General features: G+C 43.5%; 1 protein-coding gene across 7 annotated transcripts in view; it reads right to left on the bottom strand.

Moving 5' to 3' along the window:
• Nucleotides 1-1,398: 1,398 nt before the first annotated feature.
• Nucleotides 1,399-19,933, bottom strand: part of CNPY1 (canopy FGF signaling regulator 1) — a 61,297-nt gene continuing 42,762 nt past the window's right edge. The window contains exons 1-6 of one of the 7 annotated variants that reach the window (XR_011481866.1): nucleotides 10,178-10,433; nucleotides 9,273-9,476; nucleotides 7,390-7,486; nucleotides 3,362-3,446; nucleotides 2,523-2,585; nucleotides 1,399-1,463 (exon numbers count right to left, since the gene is read on the bottom strand). Coding sequence is in view for 5 of the 7 variants with exons in the window: in XM_020900331.2 (XP_020755990.2) it covers nucleotides 3,409-3,446; nucleotides 7,390-7,486; nucleotides 9,273-9,476; nucleotides 10,178-10,414 (576 nt within the window). In the remaining 2 variants the exon portion in view is untranslated. The other 6 variants (XR_011492981.1, XM_020900331.2, XM_070449881.1 and 3 more) reach the window with 6 other exon arrangements.

The following is a 19,933-nucleotide window of genomic DNA, read 5'->3' as shown; positions in this document are numbered from 1 at the left end:
GTTGGCTGCATCTATGAACCTAGGTTTCTACCCACCCATCTATCTTCCGAGTCCCCCCTAGGATTGGCAAGGGCACAGAGCTGTATCTGATACTTTAGACGCCACTTCCACAAACTGTCCTTACGAAGCAAAGCTTGCTCTCTCAGGTGATGGTCCTACAGACAAATGAGCCCATATCCTATTCAGTTTAATCATCATCTGTTTGAGCAGGGCAGGTCCTGAAAACAGATGCAAAGGGTGGATCCTTCCTCTCCAGCAAATACGTTTCAGGCAGGAGGCCCCAAGCGTGATTCCAGAGAGAAGCATGTCATCTCCTGCCTCTTTTTCTGCGTAATTCACAGGCGACGAGTTTCTACAACTTTCATATTTCATTTGTTGTGTTTGACCTTTCATTTATTTAAGTCCTTGCTCTAAAAGCAAATCGTCTGAGGAATTTAAGAAACTTATAAAGGGGATTAAATTATAGGCTAAAGATCACAATAAAAAATGCACATATCTAATGGGTATCCTTTTTATCCTTTTATAATATTGTTAATTGCATTTTGGTATAAAACTATGGAATATGCTATGGACTGGGTGTCAAGATTTAAGATTACCTCAAAGATTTGCCTTAGAGTTTAAAACAGGATATACAATCACATCAAAGGCTGGCGTTTTCTCATATTCATTACAACATGAATTTTAAGATAGATTAGTATACAGTTTAAAATATTTATTTAGATCATACTATTACATATATGAATAAATGTCAACCAAGCAGAGAAATAGGTATAAAAAATATAACCAGCTATTGACTCTCTTTTTTTAGGGCTTGTCTTAGTAAATCAAGTATTGATCGCTCCCATTTGGGACTTTGCTCTATTCCAGTCTCCACTCCTCAGTGAAATAGATTCATTGGTCTTGGCTTATTCTTTGCAAATAGTAATCCACATAACAAAATATAAGCTGTGCATCTCAGCCAATTTGGTCTTTTTCTTTATGAGAAGAGGCTCACAGAAGTCTTCCGTGGAGACCCAGAGAAACCATCTCATAAAAGTGTGATTTGAAACCATCCACCTCAAACACATCTTCTTTCCTCATTATTCTAATAAGTAATATAAGCCTCCCTCCAACGTTTTCTCCAGGAATTTCTCTCAGTATTAGGTGGCTTTTCAGGGACTCTAAGAAACTTTTCTGTTACAGCCTAGGTGTTGTTTTCTTTTTCCTTTTTTCAGGCTTTTTGCTTTTGTTTGGTTTTTTGGTCAATAAAGGTCATTAAAAGGCAGGAATGTGGTTGGAGGGACGGTGGAGCCAGCGGCCCCTCTCTCATTATTTTTCATTAGCAAAAGTAGCGTAGCCTCACCACGACCCGGAGGGAAACCCCAGTCGTCGCAGCCATAAGAAACGCAGTGACTCATATCCAGGACTCAAATGTAGTTTTAATCAGCAATCCCAAATGTTTACATGAGTTTAACAAGTCTGATCTGGAAAGCAAAATATATAAGTCATGAGATACTGAAAATTTTGCTAAGAGTCAAGATTATTTTTACTGGGAAATAAGAAAAAAACTGAATAGCCATATTGAGCAAAACCTTGAGATATTCACCATCAGAGGCGAGGTGTGTGGTTCTTGTCACAGTGGAAGCATCAACATCCATGAGAAACACCATCAATGGAGTGAAGGCAGACTTCGCCACAGTCACTCAGCGTGGAAACCAAAGCCCACACGCCCTTAAATTCTATGACTGGCAAGGGCACTGTCTGTATGTGGGCACTGTCAGCGACACCCCTACACACACACGTGTTACGGTTTTAACGGGGACTTCACGCCAGTGTCTCTGTGGTGTTCCCGTGAAGAAATAGTTCAGTGTGTTTACCAAGGAAGCCGAAGGTGGGAAAATGTTTACAGCTTATTATCTGATATGCGAAACGAAATTTAAATAGGTAAGTTTACTAAAGTTTTAGGCACTATGTTTTAAGTCCCAGTTTTCCTACCGTCCTGAAAAATGACGCTAATGATTCTTAAATCCCATTTCCATTTTTTTGTCAGTTGCAGGCAGTGCAGACTCATCGGGTTATAATATATAGGCTCCACACTACTGAATCAGCTAAAAAATCAGAAACTTTCTCAGTGAATGAACGACATTAACACAGAAGCCTGACTTTAACACAAGCTGAGGTGGGAGAGGGAGAAAGGGAACTTCTTTCTCTCCATGGTAGCAAATTTTTCTAAACTTACAAATTGTTTTCTCCCCAAGTGTCTCCCCAGCTGAACGGTTTAAGTAATGTGCTTTCTAGGCGACCTTGTAACACACGGCAAATACTTTCTGCTTTTGGAGGAGGAACATCAACCCACTTCGTAAATTTCTCAGAGATAGCAACGAGAATTTCTTCTTTAAAACGTGTGTGTGTGAAGCATGCCCTGACATTTTAAACAATTAAAGTTTTATTTCACTAAACGTAAATTCAAGAGAGACAATGAAATCTCCAAGAAATGAGATCCCCAAGACAATGAAATCTCTAAGAATGAGATCACTACACACCATTATGAAGGTGGTCAAAAGGCAATTTTCTGTAAGTTTCCACCTCTCCTTTCATCTCCACACCTACAAAAACATCCATAGACAGAACAATAGTTGGTTAGTAGTAAAATCTACATGCTAAATATTAGGTGAAAATCTTTAAAAACAAAGCATGACAGGAGAGTTTGCACCAAAATAAATGAGTCCATTGGTGTCAGCCTCTAAGAATACATGATAATAAATACATGAATAATAAATCAACTTTCTAAATCATTTCAATTCAGAATGCATGCATTAGAAAGGCCAATAAAATTGTTCACTATAAAAGTGTTCACTGCTTTCTATGTATTTGGTTAAATTTTAGGAATTAGAAAGTATTTAAACTTAAGGTTTCTAGAAATTTAAATTTCATTCCTGACATAAAGTGAATTCATTTCTTTTGGTGATAGCCATACAGTCCAGAAAAATTAGCCTGGAATTTTGCAATGTATTTTCTTAATTTCATGACTAATCAAGTACTTATGAAATCAAATCAAGTCCTTATCAAACAGGACACTATACTTGTATATGTGCATGAATATATGCAGTACATGTTATTAAATCCTTATTTCATTTATGAAATGCCTTCACATTTGTCCTATTACTAAATGCTTTCCTGCCAAGACTGTAAATATCAAAATCCACACAGGTAATTTGCTTCATGTACTCCTCAACTGCACCTGGAGAAAGAAGTGGGACTTGTCATGATGCCAAAGAAGAGATTTTCAATAAAATATCAAACAGGAGACCCTGCAGTATGAAAAAGAGACACATAGTTTCTTCTCGTGAAGAAACATGAAGACAGAAATGCAGACATTGACCTTGGGGGCCGAGGCGTGACTCCTCTCTGCTAGTAGCACCGTGATTCCTAGAGTTCAGTACGGTTAGTGGAAGTTTCACACAGACCTGGGGGAAAACAGTTAGATGGCATCACTCTCACATTTAACATCAGCCCGTTAAGTCATTTACTTTCTGCAAAAGCACATTCTTGTGGAAGCACATTTTAAAAAAAACCCAAAAACTTTCCTTATGGACATTTTCAAATACACACAAGTAGAGAGAAGAATGCAGTTTATTCTGCTGCAGACTGGTCAACCACTGCTATTCCAATGGCACTGCCAGCCTTTTTTCCTGGAGTATTTTGAAACAAAGCCCATGGGTTATGTCCTTCTGCCTGTGGCCATGGGAGTATTTAAGGAAAACTCCAGACAGGGAATCAGTGTGCTGGGCACTTAATCCAACGAGCGGAGAGGCTTGGATACATAGTACATTTTCCACTGGAGGCAATGAATGCCAGCTATCTAGACTGGGCTATGGATTATTCCAGCTACATAATTTATTTAAAATAGGCTAGCCTTTGTGTTATTTTGTATCATGTATTTGCTTTGAAAGTAATTATTTTTAATATTAGAATTTACCACTCTCTTTAATGCTTGAAAGTCTATACAGAAAGGTCAAAATGCTTTTACTTTAAATGCAGGCTAACCATTTCAGAATACTTGAGACCTTATTCCTTAGGTGGCCATTCAAAATGATCATGTCACAAATTCTTATTGGTCTCATGTTTTTTTAAATGCTAAGATTTGATACCAAAGCAGAAGTGATATGTATAAAAAACATATTTATGTATTTATATTTATAAACTCACTCTTCTTAATGAATACCTCCACAAACCAAAGAATCCATTCATCCATAATCTAGAGTGACATGTTTAACCTTGAGTGAAATATAGCCATTTTTTTAATCATGACCTTGTATCTTATTAAGATTTTAAAATACTATTTTTACTTCAAGACATTAAAATGACAATCTAGAGAAGACTGGGTCATGTGCCACAAAACATTCAACTAGGAAAATCTAATGAACTCTTATTTTCTGCCTAGAAGAAAAAGGAGATATGTAAGAAATAGCCCTATACCACTACTGATGTCTCATGCCCCTAAAACAGAGTGCACTTGATAACTTTTCTTCTGTCCACTGAATAAAACTACAGTGGCATCTGCAGGTCTACCTGCAAACCCATAGCACTTCACCAAGATGTTTTTCACTCATCAAAAAGATAACACGTTTATGAAAATCTCACAGAAGTATTATTTTTAAAGCCAAACACAGTCATCTTAAATTTAACATGTTTTCTCCATTACTCCCCATGTATTTGTGTGTAGGAGTGGGCCTTAGATTCCTGTATTTTAAACGATCATACTTGTGTTAATTAACTAGATGGATGCACATATCAAATCAGCATGATATACACTTTAAATACCTTACAGAAATTTTCTAGGTCATTTATACCTCTAAAGCTGAAATGCTGAAGTCTGTGAATAAGCACTGATCTGCTCCCATGCTAACTATTAAAGTGAAAAGGTCTACCTTAACTAGAAAAAAAGCAAAATTCTCTCTCACACACACAAATATATAAGGTGTATATAAAGTATATTAACCTTCCAACCAAACTTCTAGTTCTAAAAATATCTACCTTTGAAAAGATTATTAATCTCCCTAAAAGCAATGTAGACATTTTATGAGCCCTCAGTATAGTGGTTGTTCATAGTATATAGGTCAAGTATTGGTTAATGTAGTTTCATAACCTCCAGTACACATACGCACACGCACACACACACGGTCATCTCTCTAAAACATCACTTAGACGTGCAGAGGGATCGCAGCAAAGCGGTGGCAGAACAGGATAAAACAAAGCCTCATCTTTACAGAACACAGGCTGACGCGCGTGCTGCCACAGAAAACTCACTGTGCTTGTATTTCAGGTTACGTTAAAAGCATCTGGAGTTTCTCTACCATACGAGAGCCTCACCTTTTACACAGATTTCTAAAACCATCCTGATATGTTAAAACATACTATTTCTTTGTTGGCTGCAGTCATGACTTAGGATTATTCTCATTACTGTGTCACTTCAGCTTTTTCCTGACAATAATTTTTAAGTTTGGAAAACCCTTGACCTTGCTGTGTGGTTTACATACGTCAATGATGGGGGGGGGGGGGCAGTTAGGAGGGGCAGGGACTCTTGCCTCTTTTTAGGATTAATGGATTCCTAATTTTTATTTATAAATTATTTAGAGTACCCATAAGTATGTTTCACAAAGAAACAGCCTGAAAAAGCTCACTCCACTTCACTAGGTAGCAGCCATGTGGCGGAGAAGCCTTTGGAGTGGTCACCTTGTGATCTCAATAGGTCTGGTGCACTGATACTTATGTTTACAGTAAACACTTAATCAGTCTTTTAAAAATTGATACTATTAAGAATGATTTGATCATGTTTTATTTTACACTAGTAATACAGCACACATCTTAAGTTTATGCTTTACACTGCATTTTCTTTAGGATATATTAATTTTTATTTCCAATTATAAACATACGGAAGGAATGAAAAGAGATAGTTACTATAATTGAAATTAAGCCCAACTGCTGCACTTGGAAACAGCGTTTCCTCAGAATCTTATTATTTGAAGCAACTCCTGCCATAAAAAGTTGGCGAAACTTTCCAGAGACTTCCATAATATCTGAGCAGGTATTCATATAGCAAAGATGATAATGACAAGCCCAAACCCTTTGAGGAAAAACAGAAAAATAAATATTCCCAATCTTGTTCATTACATTTTTGCTTACATCCTAACACACACATTCATCTCTGAATTGCTTGAAAACCTTCAAAAATAATTTCTTTGGGAAATTGTGATGATGTGAAGTTCACTTCAATTATGTGACGTTCACCACTTACAACAGTACATATCCAAAATCAATGGAAAAAGCTCTGGAACTCCTGGCTATATTCTGACTATATTATTTCACTGTGGTCTTCAAACTCCCAACCAAACTGGATTTTAAACAGAGAACAACCCCCATTATCTACTCAGTAAGAAAACTTCGTCATGTTAATGGAAATCTATTACTTTCTTGTTCAATAACTTCGAATGACAAATATTTATCTTCAAATCACAGTAACTATTATTTTAAGGACTTTGGCACTAAATTTGATTCTATGGATGCAGGTATATCATATTTTATTATAAACAATTGCTGAATGCTAGACATCTGAGGCTTGCATAATTGCATAAAAGTATTTCCCCAGCTTTCAATCATTGTCTCCATATATCACATCCATTTTTTTCAAAGATATCTGAAAACAATGTACAACCTGTGCCACATTCTTATAAACCTATTTTAAAAGTGTCAAAATGACACAGACTAAAAGGCCTGTGTTTAAGCAGAATGGAGGGTCGGGGTGATCCTGTGTTTCAACTCTGTATATAGGAAATAAAGTTTTGGCAGTGTTTTCTAGCTTCTGGTTGTGTGTATGTATGAGTGTGTTTAAGAATACGAATCAAATATTATTTTCCACACCAGAAAAAAAAAAAGTTTTAAGAAGTAGATATTTGGGGAAAGGAACTTGAAAAAAAAAATTCCAGCCCAAATAAACCAACAGGAAAACATTAGATATTTCTTACTAAAGGGACCCCACTGTCTATTGGTGCAGGTGAGCAGGCAAGTCATAAAGAAATCCTTCCCTGGTCCAGAGTGGAGAACCCAGCTCTAAAAGTTTAAAAGGAGAAGTGCTTTGGACCCAGGCAGGGCTGACCAAGCCTGTGCTCCTTCCCGGCTGGAAGCCAAGCATGTGTGAATTCACTTCTGCCGAGGTGCAGAAGTGCAAGCAACAAGGCCACACAGCCCCGAGGTGGGTTTGTTTGCTCCCCTCACCTGGTGTCTTCTCTGATTCAGTAGAGACCAGCCCTGGCGGGGAGACAGGCTCGGTTTGAAAAAAAATGGAAAAAAAGCTGCTGAGCGGGAGAGGGGTGGGCCTGGGAGAGGGCGCCGCCACATCAGACACAGTACCTGACTTTCCACCGCACAGCGTGTCAGCGAGGTGGTGTGCCTCCTGGGTGATAAGTGAAAATATTTCATCTTCGAACTCTTCTATTATAGTCTCACACTGCAGAAACAGAACAACAACAGACGTGGATAGATGTGCGCTCACAGGACATCTTGCTAGGAAGGACTTGTCACAGTTTTATTAGCTAAAAACAGAAAATCATGTTACCAAGGTGGTCCATTTTTATTAGCCCTTTTGGTTTAAGACATCATTGCATTGGATTAACCCTCTCCCCAGAATGCTAATTGCATCATTTTCCCCGAGACTCAGCTGACTGATTAGTCCTGTTGAAAGATGAGGGTACCGCAGGAAAATGGTTCTTTGTATTTGTTTCTCTTCCTCAAACTGGAATGGAATGCAAGGAACAGGAAGGGGGGGCGGCGCTCCTACTTATGGAGCTGAAAAGTCTTCGCTTTTTTGGTGGGTTATTTTTGTTGTTGTTGCTGTTGTTATTTTGTTTTTTGGAAACTTTAAAGAACATGGCTCCTTAAAATGGTTAAACCAGTTTCCTTTATATTTAACATAACAATCCATTTTGTGGTTCTAAAGCAGGATCTGAAATGTGAAAACAATTAAGCTTTCTCAGCAATGAAAACACAAATGCATCTTCCATTGCACTCTGGATAACGGCTTGTCAGTCACTCGGGAAACTTTCTTTTCCTAACAGTTAGATCCATCTGTAATTTCACTTCACTCCCCCCACCCTCTGCCCGCAAATCTGACATTTCTGAAAAGAGGGTGCTCAAATGTACCCATGCCTCTGTAACCCTTAAATTCTGACTAGAGTATGCGTCTGCCTTGGGGAAACACAAGCTTACACTCTTAGGAACCGTGATGCTAAAGGGTGTTCACTGGAGACTTGGAACTCATTTTCTGAGTTCATTAAGTGAGACTATAAAAAATTTTAAATGGCATTTAAAAATATTTAACTTCCACTATCACGTGTTTGTGGAAGACCTGTGAAATATAAGCACACTTCCTCTCTGCAGTCCCCATGCTATAGTATTTTCAGCCCTGAATTATTGCCTTGACTTTTTAATTAAAACGAAATCGTCCAAAGTCAGCTGCAGCCCTTCTATCAGGGGGTCGGCATGTCTGACATTTTGGCCACTGTGTGAACCACAGACATTTCTTAAACAGGCTTTCCCATCATGGTCTGACTCAACAGCATAAGTAAAGTGAAATCTCTTGCCATATATTTGGTGGGCACATTCTGAGTCAGAGGCCACCGTCCACGTAAAGTAAACATTATGAAATGTGCCACAAGGCCGACGAACATCCCTAAGCCTTTGTTTAACCAAGTCTGTGCTAAAATTGTTGAATTAACTCCAGAGGAGAAAGAACTCTCCCTCTTCTGTGAAGCCCGAGGAGAAAAAAGTGACATGCGTCACTCTCCCTCTATTGCGTGGCTATCCATATTTGAAAACAGCACTCATTTTAATTTAGGTTTTAATCTCAGGACCACGGCCCCTATTGCCTGACACGGGAGCCTGTAGAAGAGCTGCCCGCCCATGGGACTGACTGAGTCCCCTTCCCCACCGTCCCTGGGAGCAAAGCAACCTGCAAACGGTGCCTCCAAGTCACTGGGACTTGTAACACACTTTCTGGAAAATATCACTTAAGTGTCTCCATGGAGATGAAAATACCACAGCCCCCCAGTGATGCGAAAGGCAAGTCTCTGAGCGCCTGGTTAACACCGAGAAAGCAGCAGGACAACAACGCTAACAGACAACATTTAATGGGCCTGTCTTGAAACTCAACAAAATCCCAAAGAGCAAGAAATTTCTTTAAAGTACCCAAAACGCGTTCACGGAGCATAGGATTCCTCTGCGGAAAAACAGCTTACCGCGAATTTCAAAGGTCTGTAAGCATCTGAATAAAAATAGAATTTTTTAAATTCTTTGTATATTTTGTCTCCTTTCCTCGGAGCAAATCTCTTGAAAGTCTTCTCCTTCGTCACGGGGTCTTCTTCGAGTCTGTAGTCATTCATCCGCTCGCACACTTTGTCCAGGAGGTCTGTGAGGAATACCTCCGACTGGGCTAAGGGGATCTACGAAGAAAAAAACAAAAACGAAAAAGGCAGGAAACTTGACTTAATGTTAGTGTTACTTAAGAGCCATCCCCCCGAATGCACGTGGCCGCACCCCGCCCCCACCCTCCGCGCGGGCAAACAGTTTTCCTGTCCGGTTACTGCCCAGCTGTATTATTTACAGCATTTAAGAGGTTGGCTTAAATTCCGGTTTTTAACAGGTGCTATATTTGAAAGTGGCCAGAAGAAAAACTATTCAAACTAGCAACTATCCTTCTACAGGAGATAATTTCTGAAAATCACGGAACATGCAGAAGGCTCTGAGCCACAGAGAAAGGCTGTTATTATCTATTTACTTGCGAGAAACCGACAGACAGGAGCCGGAGCGCGCGGGGTCTCTACGGCCGCGCACCCCTCGAGCTGGGCCCAGGCCCGGGCTCGCGCTCCGCAGCCTCCTGGCCCCTCGGTGGCCTCCGGGGTCCGGGGCAGGGCCGGGGGCCGCGGGGCGGGAAGAAGCCGGGCGGACGGCGTGTCCCCGCTGGCGGGGCGCGGCCGTCAGCGCGTTGTCTTTGGAGCAGCCCGTGCGGGAGTCCGCGCGCCCCTCTCCCTCCGGAATCCGGCGAGGATTCAGGGGACCCTGTGACCACCACGTTCGCCCCGCACGGGGGTCAAAGAGCACCCCGCGCCCTTGGTAACCGTGACAAAAAAAGAAAAAAACCAACTCGGGGGCCGTCTAGACAGGTCAAGGTGCAGGAGGCCGCGTCCCCGCGGCTCCTTCCGGAAGGGGGCGGGGACCCGCCAAGGGCGCCGCGGGCGCGCCGCGGCCCCGGCCTCCGCGGGCCTTTCTGCCTCTTCACCCTCTGCTGATCAAAGTAGGAAGTTTGCCTGACAACCGGGGTGAAAGGGGCCGGATCACAAATGAACTCGATTTCGGCGCTGTGCAGATACCGCGCCTCCATTGTCCCCCTTTCAGACGCAGTGTGAACCCTTCCGGTGCCGGCGACCGCGCGGCGCTCACGGGCGCGCTCCGGGCGCACAAAGGCCCCGCGCCCCGCCCGCCGCCCGCGCCCCGCGCCCCTGCGCGCAAACCTGCTTGCAGCCCCGACCACGCCGGCGGCCCTGCGCTCACCCCCCGTCTCAGCAAGGAGCCAACTCTGTGCGAAGGGAAAGGGCAGCGCGGGAACGTTCCACCGGCCCCACCACGGGCGTGGGGGTGAAATTTCCCACCTTCTCCTGGCGAACCTGGAGACCGACTCCGAGCTGCTTTCAAGGCCCCTGCGGTCACTTGGCAATTAAGTCGATTGTTAAACTGGAGTTTACTGCAACATCCTTTATTCGCTAAAATACCGTTTGTTTGTTTTTAATGAGTGATTTTTTAAAAATGTCTACAATCAGAAGACCCTTAAAGAGTAGCTGAAAGTGCACAATCGAACCACAATGAATACGATGTAGTCACACTTCTAATTGTGCCGTGTAAGCCTCCTAAGTTGTAAACACAACCAAAAACATAGGTTAACCGACAGAATCTGCTTTATGGACTTACGGAGACGAAAGATTAAATACGTGTTGGGACTTAAAAGCTAGAAAAGAGAAGTCAGTTCTTAAATTACAATTAGTCAAGCAGATCGTGAACAGAATGAGTATGGTCTTCATTCTGCCAGGCGAGTGCTGCCGTGTATTTCCCGGTCTGGTCCATAGCAAGAGGCTCCTAGCACTTTATGGATGTCAACAAAGCGGCACTTTAACCTCCAAGTGAAGAGCTGGCGCTTTCGTTTAGAAACCTGTCATCGGGAATGCATTCTCTCTGCCCCTCCCTAGCCCTGTCCCCAGTCTTACCGTAAGCATTGGGGAGACGCTGTCACTGAAAAGAGAGGCTCCGCGTGCTGGAGGGTGCTTTTGGAACCCTGGACGAATACACCACACTAGTTCCCGAGGCGCCGAGACCCACTTTCGAAATCGTATTTTAAAACAGACCTGACGTTCTGAGCGGCATGCAAAAACCCTCAGTATGTAAGATCTGAACAGATCAGTGTTAATAACGTGAGACCTTCCACAACTTACTTTTGAGAGCCATTTTATTTATTTCCCGTTGGTGCTTTAAAAACAAACAAACCAAAAAACAAAAAAATCATCGCCATGTGATAACTTTCTACGAAACAGGATTGTTTTTCTTGTTTTGAAAGTGGGATTTTGTATGTCCGAATAGACTAGTATTGCACCAATTTTAACACAAATGTGTTATATCCAGGGATCAACACGTGAGTTTTGTGGATTTCATACATCTTTGAAGGCTAACTGGCTTTTTGATGTAATTAGCTGGCTCTTTCTAGTAAACGTTCTTTAATAGAAAGAGTAGGAAATGTTGCTGGCAGAGAGCTCAGAAAATGCCGTTTTACAGTCTTCACTGAGAGCAAGAAAGAAAAACACACAGCAGGAGACTAGTACAGTCCACTCTACAGAAATATTTTTTTTAAAATTGACCTAAAATCCCAATCAAAGCATCTGATTTTGCGAGAAAATTTTAAAGAAAACGGTACTTATGCATGGCAGCTATTTATACATTTATTAAAATGCACACAATTAGGGTTTAACATGATTCCACTTTTAAAATGCACACAACTAGGGTTTAAAATGATTCCACTTAGCTGAACTACTTTCACTAAATTTAAAGACTGTTCGGGGAATAATTGAGGCTTTTTCTCCCCTCAAAGTGTTTTGATTTTAAGAGTGCAATAAGTATTGAGACAAGTGGAATAAAACTGAGGCTTTCTTTCTATACTATGAAGATTTTGAATAGCACTTGTCAATAAAGCAACTCCTATTGTAGTCTCAGGGGAGTGTTGCCTCCGTCCTGGGAGGAGGGTCTCAGAGATACTAACCTCATTAAAATATGAATGAAAAAGGCCGCCATCATTGTATCGGGAGAAAACCGATTCACCAGCCGTTGCTTTTACACATGGACTCATTTGGTATCAGTTATAAATACAAAAACCATCCGTTTCGATTTCGTTACTGTCTCAGTGCACCCTCAGAGTAAAATCCTAAGTTTTCTCATTCTGAAACCTAGCTATGACTTTTTTTTTTTTTTTTTCCCCTTTAGGCCCCTTCTGACCATGTGCTTGTTCTGTGAGCAATGACATGGGGATGGGAGGAGGTACTCATATTCCTACTTGAAAACAGAAAAAGGTAGCTGAAAGTTTTGGCTTCAGTTTCTCTAGAAAGCTGGAGTTAGGGAATTATTCCGAACCACTATGGCAACACTTTAATAACAGTCAATTACAGGGTGCTTTCCGTGTTCGTTCATTACTGTCTCTGTTAATCTTGTAGCAAATTTCTTGCTTGATAGCTATCACAATCAGGCAGCAATACAATTATGTTACAGCGTACAGTCGGACATGAAAACTGTCCTTGTGGTATACTGTCTCCTTCGTAACAGCCTGACAATCTCAAATAAATCTTACTTATCTGGACGCTTATTTTGGAAGGTCCCTGAGATAGGAAACCAACACTCAACCTGCTTAGTTTCACGTTATTGCAAAGGTTTTCTTCCTAGAGGTTTCATTATTGTAAAAATTTTAATTGCATTACAGCAAATATTACATCTGCTTTAATCACTAACTTTTCATCCATAAAAATACTGAAATCACTTCTGATATTAGTTAAAAGTCAATATTTAGGAGTGAAAATTCAAACCTCCTTTGCTTTAGGCTACAACAGGGAGAGCATGAATTTAGAAACTTGTAAGTTGATGAGATATATAATTAGCTTTTATGTTAATTGACTGCTATGAGTTTGTTGTGTGACACTTCTTCATATAATATGCAAATAGCATTGACTGTTTAGTTTTATTGGACAATATAATTAGAAATCTAAAGAAGCTCATTTTGATGAAGAATAATAAAGGTTGATAAATTTTCCAGTGTTCTGTATATCAGAAAAAATGAATCCCATCTGGACTTAATCAATAAGAGAGATTTTAAGCAGCCTTTGTTCAGAGAGCCAAAGCCAGCCAATATATAACAGAATTAATATTAGCTTTTTCAGTTACATAAATTTGATGTTAAAACAGGTGAATTTGTGCAATCAATAAAACCTTGGGGGCAAAAATACAAAGACTGCAGCACAATTTACCACAAATGACACAATAAATTTATGAAAACAACATCAAAAATTTTGCCTCCTTTAATCTGAATACTGAGAAAAAGTCATCATTTGAAATAAATATTTTGCAAGTGTTTCCTATTTTTATTCCTGGACGTATTATGTCAACATAAAGTATACGCTCAGATTGTGAGAAAAATAGCAATAATAAAATAATAATGTGATTGGGGGGAAATTTTTCCTGGAATTCAAAACTATTAAAATTTCAATCACGTTTTTTAAAAGTTCTGGAGCCTGTTTTCAGCTAAACAATATGGAAAACTTGAAAGTATAGAAAAATTGCATAATGGATCACCATTAATGAACTCCAAATGGGGGTCATTGAACTCAATTCGACTTCCTAAAGTTAAAAAATATATACTTTCTTTTCATTATTAAATACAAAATTGGCAGGGCCATTTGACTTCTCATCTTGAAAAGTATTCTATTAGTCTTTTAAGCAAGTTTACTTTTCACACATTTTTAGGTGAACTGAAACACAACTGTCCATGTGAAAAATGTTGCAATTTTTCACTCTTTGTTCAAGTCGCTCCAAGAGAGGATTTAGGGCGACCTTTTCACGCTGCTTCTGAGCTTTGACCTCTGCTGGCTTACCCCGGAAGGATTTTGCAGATTAGAAAAAAAGTAATAGAAGAAAGTGACAGTGCTTAAAAGGGCAAAGGCGCTAAGAACTGCAGCAGTGATAGAGGTGGTGGGAATGTGTTCATTCAGTCAACAATATTTATTCAACTCCATCTCCGTATCAGACAAACTTACCTCTCTAATTCAGGCTTTTTAAAGGGGACTTTCCTGTGACTCTGCATAAAATTACAAAGAAATACTTGAACAAGACTGCCTGGAAGAGAGCCAATAAATCCCGGTGGATGATAATATGACTCCTTGTCTATCAGTTTAGCTAAAGATCACATAAATACATACCCCGTCCTTATGTTACAATTTCCTGCCCCCCACCTCCCAAATCTGCCAGTCTTTCACCATCTTGCTTCTGAAAACACAGTAAGCATCCATTTCTAACCACTTCTGCAAACTGCTTCCTGGAATAGAAGAAGTGAAAAGTCACCTACGGGAACTCTGTTGTGGCATTTCCCGGTTGCGTCATCCCTGTGAGATCTCGTTTGAAAGTCTTAGCACTCTCAGAGGAAAAGGACGAAGACTGGGATCAGTTCAGAAACCCGGGGTGTTTCATCTCCCTCATTGTGGAAACATGAGCACACAGATGTGTTCCCGCTGGCCGCAAAGAAAAGCCTTTCTTTAAAAATAGTTTTAAATAGAAAAAGTAACACATTCACTTGATTTTTGTTTTAAATCCGAAAGCAACAAAAGCATAGAGTAAAAAGTAAGACTGATGCCTCCCCCTAGAACGCCTCCCCCAGACCCCAAAGCCCAGCTCTCCATCCTCCAGAAACATTCTTGGTGCACAGCTGTGTGTATGTGTGTGCATGTGTGTGCATGCGGGTCTGTATGTGCATGCGGGTCTGTATGTATGTGTGTCTGTGTGTGTCCTTGGGTGCCTGTGTGTCTATGTATGTCTGTGTGTGTGTGCACATGTGCATGTGGGTCTGTTCTCATGTGTGCCTGTGTGGCCCTGTGTATCTCTGTGTGCATGTGAGTCTGTATGTATGTGTCTGTGTGTGTCCTTGTGTGTCTATGTGTGTCTATGTGTGCGTGTGCATGTGGGTCTGTATGTATGTGTCTGTGTGTGTCCATGTGTGTCTATGTGTGCATGTGTGTGTATACATGTGGGTCTTACGCACATGTGTCTGTGTGTCCGAGTGTATCTCTGTGTGCACGTGTGTATGTGCACGTGGGTCTGTATGTATGTGTCCGTGTGTGTCCGTGTGTCTCTATGTGTGCACGTGTGTGTGCATGTGGGTCTTATGTACATGTGTCTGTGTGTCCGAGTGTATCTCTGTGAGCATGTGTGTATGTGCACGTGGGTCTCATGTATCTGTGTGTCCATGTGTCTCTATGTGTGCACGTGTGTGCACATGTGGGTCTTATGTACATGTGTCTGTATGTCTGAGTATATCTCTGTGTGCATGTGTGTATGTGCACGTGGGTCTGTATGTATGTGTGTGTGTCCGTGTGTGTATATGTGTGCACGTGTGTATGTGCATGTGGGTCTTATGTACATGTGTCTGTGTGTCTGAGTGTATCTCTGTGTGCATGTGTGTGTGTGCATGAGTGTCTCTGTGTATGTGTCCATGTGCACGTGTGTATGTGCATGTGGGTCTTATGTACATGTGTCTGTGTGTCCGAGTGTATCTCTGTGTGCATGTGTGTATGTGCATGTGGGTCTGTATGCATGTGTCTGTGTGTCTGTGTGTCTCTATGTGTGCACGTGTGTGTGCATGTGGGTCTTATGTACATGTGTCTGTGTGTCCGTATTTCTGTGTGCATGTGTGTGTGTGCATGTGGGTCTTATGTACATGTGTCTGTGTGTCCAAGTGTATCTCTGTGTGCATGAGTGTCTCTGTGTATGTGTCCATGTGCATGTGTGTATGTGCATGTGGGTCTTATGTACGTGTGTGTGTGTCCGTGTGTATCTCTGTGTGCACGTGTGTGTGCATGTGGATCTTATGTACCTGTGTCTGTGTGTCTGAGTGTATCTCTGTGTGCATGTGGGTCTGTATGTATGTGTCTGTGTGTGTCCGTGTGTGTCTATGTGTGCACATGTGTATGTGCATGTGGGTCTTATGTACATGTGTCTGTGTGTCCGAGTGTATCTCTGTGTGCATGTGTGTGTGTGCATGAGTGTCTCTGTGTATGTGTCCATGTGCACGTGTGTATATGTGAGTGTCCATGTGTGCACTTCTGAGCGTCCTCCTCTTTGTACAAGATCCAAGCCCAGCACAGCCCCTGTCTTCCCACTTGGGGAAAAAAGGTCTTAGGCATGTCCAGAAGGCTGAGGACGGTCTCCCCTTGGACCTCAGATGAAGGACACGCACTGCGGAGGCAGCTAAACTTAAACCCATGCAGATTCAAAGATGTCCCATGTCCTGAGGACTGGTTCAAAAGGGAGCTCCTGGCCAGTGTGAGCTATGGCAGAATCCCTCCGGATTGTTTGTTAAACGTCAGTTTGGGGACATAGCTTACCTTATTCTATCCTGAAATGATAGTTTTGAGGGGGTGAGGTGAGTGTTTTGCCGCCTGTCCTGGCTGAGTAGCCCCGGCCCAGAGGCTTCCTTCTGCAGCCGTGACGCGGGCAGGCCATCATGCTGAGGACTCAGCCGCGCAGACGCTGGGGGCAGGAAGGCCTTGAAGACCCCCTCCCAAGTGGGGAGACTGAGGCTCCGACAGGGGCGACTTGCCGGGGCCCCACAGGGCAGCACCGTTTCAGTCGGCACCCGTGCTGCCTCCCACCGAGCGGCCTGCAGGGCCATCCCCCCAGACCTCAGTTGGTGGGGCCGGTAAAGAGGTGAGTAAGGTGAAACCCTGATTCTGGGAAGGACGGGGGGCAGGAGGAGAAGGGGCGGCCGAGGATGGGCTGGTTGGATGGCATCACCGACTCAGTGGACATCAAACAAACTCTGGGAGCTGGTGAAGGACGGGAAGCCTGGCGTGCTGCAGTCCCCGGGGTCACAAAGAGTCGGACATGACTGAGCGACTGAGCGGCAACAGCAAGGTAAGCTGAGGTGACCAGTCCCGACGGCCCTGCCCGGATCCGACCAGCGTCCTCACGAGACGGGTTCAGCACACAGACACGCACAGAGGGGCAACGTGTGCGGACACAGCGGGGCGGGGGGAGGAGGGCATCAAGCGGACAGGAGAGGGGCTGGGGGGAACCGGCCCTGCCCACACCTGGTTGGGATTCCCAGCCCCAGACTGCAGGCAATACTTTTCTGCTGTTTAAGCCGCCTGGTCTGTGGGACTTTGGCAGCTGACCTCATAACACAGTCCCAGACCATGTTGAGCCCCGGCCTGAAGTCCTGCGATTCTCACCTCTCACACCCAAGAGGTGACCCAGGCTGCTCGAGTGCCTGCCGTCACAAGGGGACACAGAGGGACACACACCGCGGGCTGGCACGTGTGCTGTGATCCCGTCTGAGCCGGGGGGACCCTACACAGTCCCTCCAAACAGCTCCACCCTGGTCTGGCCCCGCCTACAACCTACGGAGGGCTGGAACACACGCTGGCTCCTCGCTCGCCAGAGGCTTGGCCTTTAAACCTGGGGTGAAAGCGCCAGCTGCTCTCGTGTGCCTGACCAGGGGAGGTAACTGGCAGGAAGACCCTCCGAGAGTATGGCATGCCCCACAGATGTAAAGGGACCTGATTTCCTTCCCTCGGATGGACGCCGACTGTTTTAGCGTGTAGATTGCCTTCCAGGTGACGCGGGCTGAAGGCGCACAGGCCCATCTTTGCAGCCTCCCTACCGGTGGGCTAGCAGACAGTCCTGGGACTCCGACGCAGTGCCTTGAATAGCCAGCCTGAGGACCTCTCACCGTCCTCGCCCCTTCCCGTCCTCTCAGAATCTGAGAGCTGTCAGCCACAGGTGTCCAGACCCGTGGTACTCAAAGCGTGGTCCGAGGCCCAGCAGTTTTGGCTTCAGGACCCCACGACCCCCCCAGACCTGCTGCCATCCTACCCGTCCCCGAGCCCCTTGGGCACCGCATGCACAGGGAGGGGCATCACGGCCTAGGACCCTGCTGACGCTCGGGGCGGCAGTGGCAAGAGGGGGCTGCTCGTCCTTAGAAACGCGTGTGGGGTGACCCGCAAAGAGGCCTGGGTCCTCAGACCGGACAGCACCTGTCGACGGACCTCACTACCCCCCGCCCCCCCAGTTACCATACGAGCGCTGAGCTGAGTGAGACAGCAGTTCATGAGTGAGCACACGCAGACCCAGGGCACAGATCTTGCATGCACAAGCAGAGAAAACTGAAGGGGCCATGGAGGACGGTGAGGGGCACAGCCTTCCTGGACCCCTGGCTTGAGGGGAGATTACAAGGCTGAACACTGAAAACAGCAAACAATGAGCCCATTCTCCGTGGCATTATTTTTCTCTCACGCAGTTCTGCAAACCCACACCAGGCAGGGGTGTGGTCCCCAGTGTGACTTTGCTGGGAGGTCCTGGTGCCAGGGCGAGCGTCTCAAACTGGGAGTCCACATCAGGGCACACCCTCCTGCCCCAGCCTGGCGCCCAGGCCGTGGAGTAAGAAACATTAGAACAGAAAAGGGTCGTGTTTTCTCTGATGCGTCAAACTCAGGTCACCCAACGCTAGCAGCTTTAAAACAGCTTTAACACGACATTTGAGATCCTGCATCTCTTCCAGGCTCGGAAGTTCCTTTGTCTCAGAAACCCCCCCAAAAAGTTTGGGGATTTCCCTAGCTTCCTGCTTAGCTATTTCAAATCCTAAAAGATGATGCTGTGAAAGTGCTGCACTCAATATGCCAACAAATTTGGAAAACTCAGCAGTGGCCACAGGACTGGAAAAGGTCAGTTTTCATTCCAATCCCAAAGAAAGGCAATGCCAAAGAATGCTCAAACTACCGTACAATTGCACTCATCTCACACGCTAGTAAAGTAATGCTCAAAATTATCCAAGCCAGGCTTCAACAGTACGTGAACCAAGAACTTCCAGATGTTCAAGCTGGATTTAGAAAAGCAGAGGAACCAGAGATCAAATTGCCAACATCCGCTGGATCACAGAAAAAGCAAGAGAGTTCCAGAAAAACATCTACTCCTGCTTTATTTACTATGTCAAAGCCTTTGACTGTGTGGATCACAACAAACTGTGGAAAATTCTTAAAGAGATGGGAATAACAGACCACCTCACCTGCCTCTTGAGAAATCTATATGCAGGTCAGGAAGCAACAGTTAGAACAGGACATGGAACAACAGACTGGTTCCAAACAGGAAATGGAGTACATCAAGGCTGTATATTGTCACCCTGCTTGTTTAACTTATATGCAGAGTACTCTGGACTGGATGAAGCACAAGCTGGAGTCAAGATTGCCAGGAGAAATATCAATAACCTCAGATATGCAGATGACACAACTCTTATGGCAGAAAGCGAAGAAGAACTAAAGAGCCTCTTGAAAGTGAAAGAGGAGAGTAAAAAAGCTGGTTTAAAATCTCAACATTCAAAAAACGAAGATCATGGCATCCAGTCCCAGAATCTCATGGCAAATAGGTGGGGAAACAATGGAAACAGTAAGAGACTTTATTTTCTTAGACTCCAAAATCACTGCAGATGGTGACTGCAGCCATGAAATTAAAAGACACTTGCTCCTTAGAAGAAAAGCTATGACAAACCTAGAAAGCACATTAAAAACAGAGACATTACTTTGCCAACAAAGGTCTGTCTAGTCAAGGCGAT

Source organism: Odocoileus virginianus, chromosome 1 (genome assembly GCF_023699985.2).
Source record: "Odocoileus virginianus isolate 20LAN1187 ecotype Illinois chromosome 1, Ovbor_1.2, whole genome shotgun sequence".
Classification (NCBI taxonomy): Eukaryota; Metazoa; Chordata; class Mammalia; order Artiodactyla; family Cervidae; genus Odocoileus; species Odocoileus virginianus.
This window is presented reverse-complemented; position numbering and strand designations above follow the sequence as displayed.